The 12,254-nt window shown below is 35.9% G+C and overlaps 1 protein-coding gene across 1 annotated transcript in view; it reads right to left on the bottom strand.

Moving 5' to 3' along the window:
- Positions 1 to 10,527, bottom strand: part of abcd3a (ATP-binding cassette, sub-family D (ALD), member 3a) — a 39,815-nt gene extending 29,288 nt beyond the window's left edge. The window contains exons 1-8 of the mRNA XM_055022734.1: positions 10,368 to 10,527; positions 8,814 to 8,850; positions 8,034 to 8,132; positions 7,507 to 7,595; positions 6,797 to 6,866; positions 4,591 to 4,688; positions 3,370 to 3,493; positions 2,341 to 2,397 (exon numbers count right to left, since the gene is read on the bottom strand). Coding sequence (XP_054878709.1) covers positions 2,341 to 2,397; positions 3,370 to 3,493; positions 4,591 to 4,688; positions 6,797 to 6,866; positions 7,507 to 7,595; positions 8,034 to 8,132; positions 8,814 to 8,850; positions 10,368 to 10,477 — 684 coding nt within the window. The 5' untranslated portion in view covers positions 10,478 to 10,527. The remainder of the gene's footprint in view (positions 1 to 2,340; positions 2,398 to 3,369; positions 3,494 to 4,590; positions 4,689 to 6,796; positions 6,867 to 7,506; positions 7,596 to 8,033; positions 8,133 to 8,813; positions 8,851 to 10,367) is intronic.
- Between the last annotated feature and the right edge of the window lie 1,727 nt (positions 10,528 to 12,254).

Raw genomic sequence — 12,254 nt, 5'->3', positions numbered from 1 at the left:
TAGAATCATGGAAACAAACCAGATAAAGAAAAATAACTTTGTAAAGTTTTCCGCTCCAAGCTAACCGAGAGAGTTGAGTTATGATTTTGAATGCAGTAAATTTTAGATAAATGATGTCTAGCCAATGACAATATATCACATTAAGCTTGTTAACAAAATCAGGATACTAGTATTGTTATCTTTTTCCAAAAGTGAGTTGTACTGTTTACATTTACTTGAGAAACTTTTTGGGGAAGGTACATAGAGTAGTTTTCCTGCAACATACTTTTTTCTTTATACTTATTTCATTCTTACAAATATATTACAGTATAATAACATTATGCGCTACCTTTATATTTTAAATATTTTTAAAAAGGTAGGATGTTCTGATGCAGTGTCTTAATACACCAATATGCGCTACCCAGACATATTGTTGTGGGTAGCAGGTAACAGATAAGTTATTTTGATATAATAATTTAGCACATCACCTGTACATAGAGGTAGGATTTTCTGATCACTGAATTTAGTAGAAAACTAACTATTATAGACTAAATAAACTATTTATTTAGTCTGTAAATATGAAACGGGTAGAATATACTTATGAAAGGCGTTGGTGCATCAGGATTCTCTACCAATTCACCTGGTACTAAGATGATCTGATGAAGGCATTTTAGTGCATCAACATGTGCTATTTCGTAACGATATTCAAATGAAGGAATCTGGTGTAGCAAAATATGCTACCCACAAATTTATCAGGTAGGATACTTTGATGGAATTTTGGTATGATTATGTGCATAAAATACACATGCTATCATGTGAAGAAATACACATGTGGGGGTATTTAGAGTTATAGAGCATCTAAATCTATTAACTTTACATATTAAAACGAGGTCCACTATTCTCATGAAGGATTTTATGAGAATGCCTGCATTTACATGAAAATTATTTTAAATGTTTTTTAAATGGGGATTCAGATGCTTTTGTTTCAGAAAGGTTTTGTCATTTACATATTTTTCTCAAATGCTACTTATCACTGCTAAGTGCCACTTAGAACACATCAGTTAAAGAACGATTTAATTATTATATTTAAATTCGACTCTCTTATCTTTTGTATATAAACCTGATGGTAGCCATTTTCCAAGGATAGCACCGACCAGTAGACATAGCTATCAAGATGTGCTATGGTTGGAAATTTGGTCTCGGCAACACAGATTGTCAGAACTTGCTGCAAGTCAAGTTGCACACACATCCTCTGTGATTTTCAGTTGCTATGGCAGTGAGTCTGTGTGTAGCACAGCCGACACAGAACAGGAAACAAATGGTTTTGAGTTGTTTTTCAACAATTTCTCTACATTATTTTTTCCTATCCAAATAGCACCAAATTAATTACATCCCCATAAGTATATTTTAACTTGATTTAGTTAACTGAATTATTCTACAATATCAGTGCAGCGAGAGATGGTATGTAAAAGAGTGATCTTTTTTACTCCCAGCCTTGTGTACATTCACAAAATTTCCAGATGAACTATACAAGTGGTGCATAGAAATAACAATGGTGTGGGGTGCTGTGGTGAAGCAGAGCCAAAGCACAACCTACGACTGGTTTGGATCTTACATAAAGAACAGGGATTCCTTTGTTTCAAGTAGAAACTTCTCATCAAAGAGGTCAGAGGTCACATGTGGTGTACCCAAGGTTCAATTCTAGGACCTCTCTGATTCAATATCTACATGCTCCCACTAGCTCAGGTTATAACAAGAAATAAGATTAGCTACCATTACTATGTGGTTGAGACATATTCAGCTTCAGTGCACCACAAATCTGGAACGAACTTCCAGAAAACTGTAAAACAGCTGAAACACTGACTTCCTTTAAATATAGACTAAAACCCCACTTGTTGAGAGATGCTTTGAAACGTAATCAATTGCAAATTTAATCATGACACTTGAGTTAACGTCATGTTTTGATTTTGATTGATTCTATGTTGCATGACTTTGTGTTTGTTATGATGTGAAGCACTTTGAAATGCCTTGCTCCTGAAATGTGCTATACAAATAAAATTTGATTATTTGTCAGACTGATTGAATCAGTTAACTTTAGATTCAAAAATACTTTATTGATCCGAAAGAGAAATTTACTCAATTAATAACTTGCATTCAAAAATCCTATGCAACATTATATGTGAACAACATCAAACTTCTTCAACTGCAGATCAGTGTTACAGAAGCAACAGCCTTCATAAACCCTAGATATCATAAAAAAAAGGTCAACGAGAATTTCAATAAATAAATAAATAAAAACACAGAAACAGATAAATGGGAGACAATGGTCTGGAAAACCAGTGGCTTAGTAAATCTGCCTACCTGAGCTCCAATGGCACTGGCCAGCTTGAAGATGTACAGAAAAATATCTAACAGAGGCTGGAGGACAAACACAGAAAACAAAATTTGATTCATTGCAGAAAAATAAACCCTGTAAATGCAAATATTTAGATTGAGTCTATTGGAATGATGCAATCTGATAGGACAAAATGCTGATCATAGAACCCTATTTTCACACTACCTGCTCTGGCAGTCAGAAGGAATGACAGGCAACAGAAAGCTTAATACTGCCAGATAGGGATATGAACAGGCACTGTTTACTTTCATTTTCTGAAAGTAAAGCAGTTTTTGAAACCACTTTTTTTCACATGCTTAGTAGAATGTGCACACTGTGATGCAGCTAATAAAAGGGTTCTTACCAACAGCTTTCTAAAGGATGCTCTGCTGTATGATGAAAAGGAGAGCACAAGCTCAAGAGCAAATCTGCCTCGAGACATTGAGTGACAGTGGGAGCAAAAATGTAAGTGACGGAGGATGTGTGTGTGAGACTATTCAATTTAGACATGAAGAAATGTCAGAATTAAACAGGAGGAAGATGAACATAGAAATAAATTACTTTTTCTGGTATGCAACTGTATTTTTTTCTTTTTTACTTACAATCCAGGGATTCTAAGTAAGAAGCACTTACGGCACAGTTTTGTGTATGTTAACAGTACATATTTCACAATAGTTATGGAAATGCTGCGCAAAGGCAGTTCCATGTAAATATTTTATTACAACACAGTGTTCTTGTGTCCTATAGACAATTGCAGTGTGTGTATATATATATATATATATATATATATATATATATATATATATATATATATATATATATATATATATATATATATATATATGTTTCTTTTAAGTGAGTGAGTGCAAATTCTATTTAGTTGCACTCAATAGTCTAGAAGTTACAATATGAACAGCTGCGTTTGGTGTTCTCTTATTTACAGCAGTCTACAGACTACTGGCAACATGCTGCATCATTTCTTCTAAAATTGGCATATGTATGATACAAGAACATACCTTGCTGAGGTTGGAGTATAGATCAACTACACTGTTGCAGAACCTCTCCACATCTTGTGTCAGTAACTGGTCTGCATTGGCAATTCGGTTGTCCAGATTTCCCATTTTGTAGTAAGTGAAACCTCTGAAGAGGGAGAGAACAGTTCCATTTTAAATCAGCAGACACACTGAATTACAATCCTTTTTTCTTTTGAGTGAAGAACCTCACGCAAACCTCTTAAAAACTATTGAATGACAGCGGGGTCAATTCACATTACTTTTGTCATATTTACTACGAGTAAACAAAGTGTAAAATATATGACATTTATGAGATGAATAAATGTCAAAATGTGTAAGCATGCGTTTATGTCCTTTCTGCACAACTTTACATCCTGGCAGTCCGGACCCTACTCATTAGCTATTTTTGATGCCAGGTTGAATTTGTTTAAGAAAGAGAGGGAGAGCATCACATTTTTCAATGCTCGAATAATCCAGCATTGAAAAATGTTCTCTGTGCACTGTTCTTGAGCTCATCTGAAGGCCACAGATGAGCTACAGATCCTCAAACATGATGTTTAAAGGTCTGTAGTGATTGACTGCAGAAAGTTGGTGACCTCTTTGCTCTCTGCACTTCAGCATCGGCTGACTGTCAGTTTACCTGGCCTACCACTTTGTGGCTGAGTCGCTGTCATTCCTAAACACTTCCATGTTCTTATAATACAGTTGGAATATTTAGGAGGGAGGATATTTCACAACTGGATTTGTTCCACATGTACCATCCTATCACAGTTCCAAGCTGGAATTCACTGTGTTCCTGAGAGCGACCCATTCTTTCACAAATGTTTGGAAGTCAGTCAGCATGTCTAGGTGCTTAATTCTATACACCTGTGGCCATGAAAGGATTGGAACACCTGAATCCAAAAAAATTGGATGGGTGAGCAAATATTTTTGGCAATATAATGTACGTTCACACACACTTGGCCCTTCTCACTGATCATAACCTTGCAAATATGTATGTTAATGGTGCTTTTGGTTATTTTGTTGTTCTTAGTTGGAGTTGAATAACCAAAGTGATATAACTCCTGTGTTCTAAACTTACACATAACTTACCAGAACCACTTCAACTTTTATATGCCTACGAAAATATGTGCATGTGAGAACGCCTATATTTCAAAGCACAACATGCTAGAATTAAAGCGCTAACATAAAAAAAAAAAAATTAATTTAAAATGCTGGACTTACTGTAGGTACTGGTCATACAGCTTCTTTGTGAGCCTTTCACGAAACCTCAACTTTAGCTCATTTAGGCCCAACTTCAAGAAGTTGTTCACCAGAGCTATCTGTAATGACGCAATCATACATCATAAGGCAAGGCAAGGATATGTATATACTTCCATTAATTCATTGAATCAGTATGTGCTTTACAGAAAAAGTAAAAAAACAGCGATAAAAGACATTAAATACAAATTTAAAGATCAGATAAATCTCTGATCTTTGTGGGTAACTTATAATCATCAGGTTTTTTGGGGTTGTTGGTTCCAGAGCAGAGGAATACAGAAACTAAATTCTGCCTCATCTTGTTTAGTTCTTGGAACACTGAGTAAGCAGGTCTCCTAAGACCTGAAGAGACTGAAACTTATTCTGACCAAACCATTTTATTATGCATATTTTGAAGATTCAGATCATAGGTTGATGGATACCGAAAAATTGACTTGCTCAATTTGGTAAAATTTTTTTGTTTAGTTTAACAATATGTTAAAACAGAATGTAGTATCTGATCTTTACTCAGATACTACAAGTGATACAGAGTAATGGTAGTTTTACAAAAACATTTGAACAAGGTGCCAGTTCAGTTCAATATAATGGTTGTCCCCCAATGGGGGAAATTTGTTTTGCAGCCAGGTATTTCAAACACCCAAAAACAATGTAAAATACATAGACAATGGTAAAAACATACAAAGTATACAAGCAGAAATAATTCATGAATATATAAGATGGAATTTAAAACTAACAAGGGTCTAATGAGGCTATATAGCCTTAAATGTCCAGATTTGATTTCTGACCAAGGGCCATTTGCAGCTAGGCCTGTCACGATAACAGATTTTGCTGGGCGATAAATTGTCTCAAAAATTATTGCGATAAACGATAATATTGTTTGAAGACCTTTTTACATTGATTTAATGGAAATTACGTAATAATACATGCGATTTCCTGCCAAAGATAGATACACTTTACTTTCAAAAGACACTTAACACTGGGACTGATACACAAAATAAGTAAAAACAACCAAAACCAAAAATAAAATAGATTCTTAGTCTCCATTAACAATAAATGTACTTGAATAAAAACTAAACAACATGAAGCCAAACTGGAAATAAATGCTGCATTCAACCAAAAGAGTGCAGATTATGAAGTCTGTATAGTATATTGCCCTTCAGTAATCATTAGTTTTAAATAGAGAAGAATCCGACTGCCTGATGCAATAGTTCAAACTACAGGATTTTACCCCAAACGACAATCTTAGAACGTTATTCGTTCTGAGATTGTCACTTGTGTGGTGTGTTACGATAGATCGTCGTGGCCGCTCTGATCGAAATCAAAGGTTTTCCCCGACTGGGAGCTTTGACGCAGCCTGTTGAATGTGACCGGTAGCCAATCAGAAAGCGCGGATTCTCCTCGTGCTTTCTCAGGGGAAACACGGAGGGAATCCCGAACAGCTGAAACAGTGCTGGGCATTACACTAAGGAAATAAGGAAGGGAGGGTCAGTGGAGAGCACCGGAGTGGAGCCTTTTTTCATTCAGTGTCATCAACCGTAAGAGAAAAAGGCAGGAAGAAGGCCAATAATTAAAATGAGGTTGATAGTTTTAATTTATCGTGCGATTAATTGATTAATCGTTTATCGCAACAGGCCTATTTGCAGCATGTCTTGCAGCATCTTATTCACCATTTATGCATAACGGCCAGTATCACAAAATATAATGAGTAAATAAATAAAAAATACAAGTGATAACACTTTTCTGAGTCTAGAGAGAAATTTAATTTTTTTCCGTGGTTAATTTTTTAAACTGTTTTACAACCTATAGCCACAATGATGCTTGAACCACACTTTGCAATACTCAAAGATCTTGTGGCATAAATTCAGATAGCATTTTAAAGTTAAGTTAAAGTGTGAACTTTAATGGTACACATCAGGGTCAAAGTCTTCTAATTGTGATTATTAATGATCTATTAACAAAATATTAATAATAATAATAACTACATTAGTAAGCATTATTTAGAAGTTTTGAATAATGAGATAAGTTTTATAGAAACTTCTATTTAGATACAAATGAAAAAAACCTTCCAACAATCAATAATAATAAAAACATACAAAACATAAAAGAGTGGAGCCATTTTAAATCAAACTTTAAGACAAATAAGAGAAAAAAGTTTTCAAAACAAACTTACAACTGGCATGAATTTAATAAAGCTGAACAAGAAGATCTTGAAGTCTTTAGTTGAGCGCCCAATGATGGCACTGGAAATGAGAACATGTAGAGAGGATAAGCAAATATCTATCAGAAGAAGTATGAAACATATTGACCTCTTTGGAACCACCAGTTAAATCAGATTTCCTGATAAGCTTGGCAGTTTAGCTTCTAACATGAAACTGCATGGCAAAATCTTGGGATGACGTCGTTCTGTTTTTCGAGATGGGCACAAATTTAAACCTGTGCTTTTGCAAGACATCTTGAGACCGCTTATACGACCATAGTACCATGGAGAAAAGAGACATTTCACCAGTCTAAGTTTCTCTACATTGGTTGCCTGATGATCTTGAGATCCTTATGCTCACCTACAAAGTGCTTCAATGCCTGGCTACTTTTCAGATGTTCCCAGGTTCTTTTCTCAGCTACATCAGCATTTTCCTTTTATTTAAATCTACACCATGCATCAAGACTGACATTTCATGTTTGTTTTAATATCGACAGCTTCCTGTTACTGGAATCTGGTCAGCCTTAGCTGTTTTTAAAGTCACTGGAAACCCTTTAACTATACTGTATAACTTATTTCATAGCTTGTAACTGATTAACATGTAGCTGACTGAGGGTCAGCATGAAACCAACATGCATTTCTGAGGCTAGGAGCTGGACAAACAAGCCTCGAGCCATGCTAACCTTTCAATCATGGTACCGTTTTGGATCATCCACACGTCACAATAGGTCCTGGCCACCAACATGGAGGCAATGAGCAGAAGGTAAGCAGTCTGTGGTGACAAAATAGGAGAAGAGTGAGTGTTCATGTATGCAGTTCAAACGTCCTTTATCTTCCAGACTGGCTCACGTAGGAGCTATCTTAGAGTTCAGATAACAACATTACAACAGTAGTTATGAAGCTAATGTTCCTGGGTCAAAGAGCATTGCTATCTCTACAGCCATGAGGACATCAGTGCAGGGTCACAAAGAGGGCTGGTGCCTATGTCCAGCAATCACTGGGCTATATGTAATCATTAAGTTGAAAAACAATTACAAAGTCATTGAAAAGAAAACTGAGAAAAGGACATAATCTGTCTAAAGTACTAAAGATCCAGGTATTACTGAGGTCACAGATAAGACAAGACTTTGCCTTGCAGATTGTTTGCAAATTTTATTGTGGCTTGTATGAAAATGTTTGGCTAATATCACAGCATTCAGATGAAACAAACCTCCATGCAGAAAACACGTGGCACCATGATGCGAAGAATTTGAAGGATTCGAAGAAAGAAAACCTTATCCACAGCTGTTTTGTCTTTTTTTCCATCTTTCTATATTAAATAAACATAAGAAATTATATTTAGTGATAAATTTTTACTATTCATACAATTGCTAGCAAAAATATGAGTGACTATGTCAGAGGCTCCTCAGTCAATTGTTTCTGTTTGTTGCAAAAAATGTTACAAGCATTTAAGGACTTCACTATTGGCATGTCTCGTCCTTAAACTAGGTTTTAATATTCAACCATTTAAGATCAGCTGTGCAGGATAAAGTCTTGTAATGAACCTGCTTTACCACCAGCGTCCAGTTTGACTGGGGTCTGGCATGATTACTGGTCATTGATCTGATTTCCAACATATAAGTTTTTTTCTCAACATCATCCCCAAATCTGTTTTGTATCAATGAAAAGAAAAAAGTAACACTGTAATGTCACCATGTGCTTTTGTTGTTGTGGAAGTGACTCTGACCTCCTATTTCTATTAGGGTTGCAACAATTCCATCACATTATTTTCCACTGAAAATAAGGATTCGTCACTGACTTCCATTTTCAGCCAGTGCTCCTTCAGATGACATTTCTCCACAAGCAGAAACTGTTGTCTTTGCCCCTTTGTTTTTTTATTTGTGCTGGTCTGAATTTTTACGTTTTTCAGGAATTTGTCTTTGCTTCAAATCAAAACAACTGACTGAGTAGTGATCCATCTTTTTCGCCCGGGAGTCTTGCTGAGGCTTACCTCTGTGTTCACTAGTAGCTGGGAAGTTCCTTTCAGACTGGGAACAAATGAAAAAACATAATAAAATATGCAGTTTTCCTGAAAACATTAATGGGAGGAACCATTCTTATTTGTTAAAATAGTTTCTGATACAGACTTGGAAAATGAAAAGGTAACATTGCAAAGAAAAGCAACACTTTCTCATCCATCTTAGAAAAATTGTTCTTTTCACTTTGGAGAAAAGGAAAGCACAGCACATCCCAGGCTGTAATTGGTTGAGAGTGGAAGGAGCACTCTGCCTCCTAGTGACTGGGGTATGGAGATCCTCAGAGTCCTGTAACTCTATGAGGGTTTAGGAGGAAAGTCCACCACAGGACATCAAACAGCCAAAGCCTGCCTTTGGCTTTTGGCGTGCCCAGGGTGGATCAGATTTGTTTGGAGATGCTGAAGGGCTCCACATCATAGATCATCAAAATGAGCTGGAGAGTCACCAGGGAAGGCATTTGGATTTCCATACTGGGCTTGTCAACTCAAACGTTGATTTTATAAGGAGGGATGGATGAACAAGTCAGAAAAAAATGTCAAGTGTTTTAAAAAGTGTCAATGAAGTGGTTTTACACTGTTTCTGGCCCAGTTTAGGTGCACTACCATGAAGGCCAAACCCAAGCTAATTTAAAAACATTTTATAATATTAATGCTTTGAACACATTAGGTAACTAATTTCCCCGTTTCCCTCATATTGTGGAATTTAAACTTTTAAATTTGTATCAATGAAACAAACTCCTGCATGTTAAATGGGCTTTTTAAATTCTCCAATTAAACCACTGAGATTTTTCTCATATTTCAGAGTTAACCTGTTCCAGCTCTGTCAGTGTTTTCAGATTGGGAGATATGCTGTGGTTAGGCTTTTGAACCCCTATTCAGATATTTCTCCTTTTGAACTTGCACAGGTTTCTATTTAACTCCATAAGTGACTCATTCAGTTCAGAACATTTTTAAGGCCTCAGTAGTACAAATCTCATAAAATCACAGAAAAGACTGAATAAGTGAAGCTCTGCAAAAAGAAGGCACAATATTACACGTGGAAACTTACCTCAACTTGAAATTCTAGGTGAAAAACAGAAATTGTTAAAAGGAAATTTGCATTACAGCATTTATAAAACCTCGGACGTAAAAACAAAGAATAATCTAAATTGACAGCTACACATTTACCTCACATTTCCTACATCACCAGCTGAACCAAACACTTATTTGAGTCAAACACTGCTTAAGAGCAGTTCCAAATGACTTATTATAACCATCAAAAACAGAGACGGTTTTCAAGTCTCAGTTAACCTGCCAATGGGAGTTTCACTGATACACCAGAGGGAGAAATCCCAGCCAAGTTTAGTCCTTCTAAATAATCACTTTTCAGTGAAGCGCTAACACGGTGTAATATTGCTGGTATGAGTTATGGGTTAGTTTAGAACCTGAGTAAAAAGGTTCCTTCTCACATGGAACAGGTTGACATGAGAAATGTCTCAGTAGCCTGTCACAAAATTGTTAGTAAGAACAATCTAAGAAAGAACGACTAACCTGTGTTTTTTGCGCGTTTGACTTCGGTGTCTTAACAGGTACAAAAGCAGCAAGCCACCGCCTGCTAAGCAGGAGTTTTTCGCTGTTAGATATTTACTGAAAGTCGCCATGTTTGTGACACAACGACCGGTTTGGTTCGTTTCACCTGTCACTGACTAGAGCGACCTACTGTCCTGAGGGAGGAGCGCATGCGCAATCCTTCTTCTGTATTTTATTGGGGGACAGGTCAATTTGCTGCCACCGCCTGGACTGGAGTGGGGACATATACGCATACAGATATACGTATATGACATGGGAGGTCTACAATCCACAGACGGAGTCAAGTTTAACTGACTCCGTCAGTTAACTGTATAGTCTTGGGAACTAATTTTCTTTTTCTTTTTGAATTGTAAAATAAAATCTGTAAAATTTACTGTAAAAATGTGAAAATATTAACAGTTAGACTGTCACATCCGAAAATATATTACTCTATAAAGTACACTAAAACATAATAACTCAAGAAACTTAAATTTCTTTTATTTTTACAGGTATGAAATGCAGAAAACAGAAATTTATTGTGAAAATTTTAAAAATTGCGAAGTTTTCCAGTAGTTGCCAGAAGTTGATTACGCAAAAATTTACCATGCTAATCAGCCAAAATAAAAAACAAAAATGGCTGATATTTATATTCCCAAAGCAAAACTGTAAACCAGACTGCTAAAATATTTTTTTACAGATAATAAAACGTTGGTATAACATTTTAGTTTAATATAATTCTCTTTTATTTCTATTCTTATAGCATTCATTCATTTATTTATTCCATACATGTTCTTAAAAACAAGAAAACAAGTAATTAGTAGGACAATAGTACCCCCACCCCAAATTGTTGTAGAAGCTGAAATATTTGAACCATCAACAAGTAAAATAATAATCAATTTGCTGATTAAAATGTTGTTATTTATAGTATCAAATGTTTTTTTTTTTTTTTTTTTTTTAGATAAATGAATGCTCCTGCAGCAAATGTATTTATTTAGTAATTTAGTAATCTCCTCAATAAGTTCAATTAGTGCATGTCATATTGATTCTTTACCTCTACTTGAGTAGGAACAGTTTTTTTTTAATCGATTTTTTCGTGACTTTATTGCCATGAAGAGCCTCCCCCAGGGTAGGAGTTTGAAGAGGTGGTGGCCAGAGTGTGAGGGGTCCTTGATGAAGCTGCAGGCTCTTCTTGCTGTCCACTAATGCCATTTACAGCATTTTCTGAGCTCCACTAAGTGTTTGACTGCTGCTGTCCCTGCTGTCTGATGGAGAGGCTGGAGTTTGGCTCGGGACAGGTTCATGATGAGGGAATGACTCTTCGTGAACATGGAATTATAACATGATATAAAGCTCAAATTTAAACAATTGATGATGTCAGACACTCCAAATAGGGGCTGTCTACTTTTTAAATAGAACAGTGCCTTGGTTTTCTTTGGGCTTTAATGTTCTTGGTATTTTTTTCTAATGGTTTTGGACTGTGATATGAGAGCAGTCTTTTTCTACATTGAGTTTGTTTTTTATCATCTATCCTGAATGAGTAGTTCAAAAAGTAAAGTTTTTTTACTTTTTTTTTGGAGAAAAAAAACATGTTTTTTTTTTACCAACATGTTTCTCCAAAAAAAACAAAAGGGTAGGATAAAGACAGAACATTCCCTGGACAAACTGGTTTTCATCTGATGTTTTTTGCTTGTGTTTTTTGTCTGGTTGCAGAGAGGATCCCGCCAGTCAACAGCAAACACTTGTTTAAGAACTTCTGAAATGACATCACCTGGTTCCAGTGATGAACCAGGTGACTGGAACCATGTCTGTGTGGTTACTCTGTTGGTCTTAAGCCTGGAGCCAATGACTCAGACAGTCTTGAAAAGTAAA

Source organism: Poeciliopsis prolifica, unplaced genomic scaffold (assembly GCF_027474105.1).
Source record: "Poeciliopsis prolifica strain line A6 unplaced genomic scaffold, Auburn_PproV2 SCAFFOLD090, whole genome shotgun sequence".
Classification (NCBI taxonomy): domain Eukaryota; kingdom Metazoa; phylum Chordata; class Actinopteri; order Cyprinodontiformes; family Poeciliidae; genus Poeciliopsis; species Poeciliopsis prolifica.
This window is presented reverse-complemented; position numbering and strand designations above follow the sequence as displayed.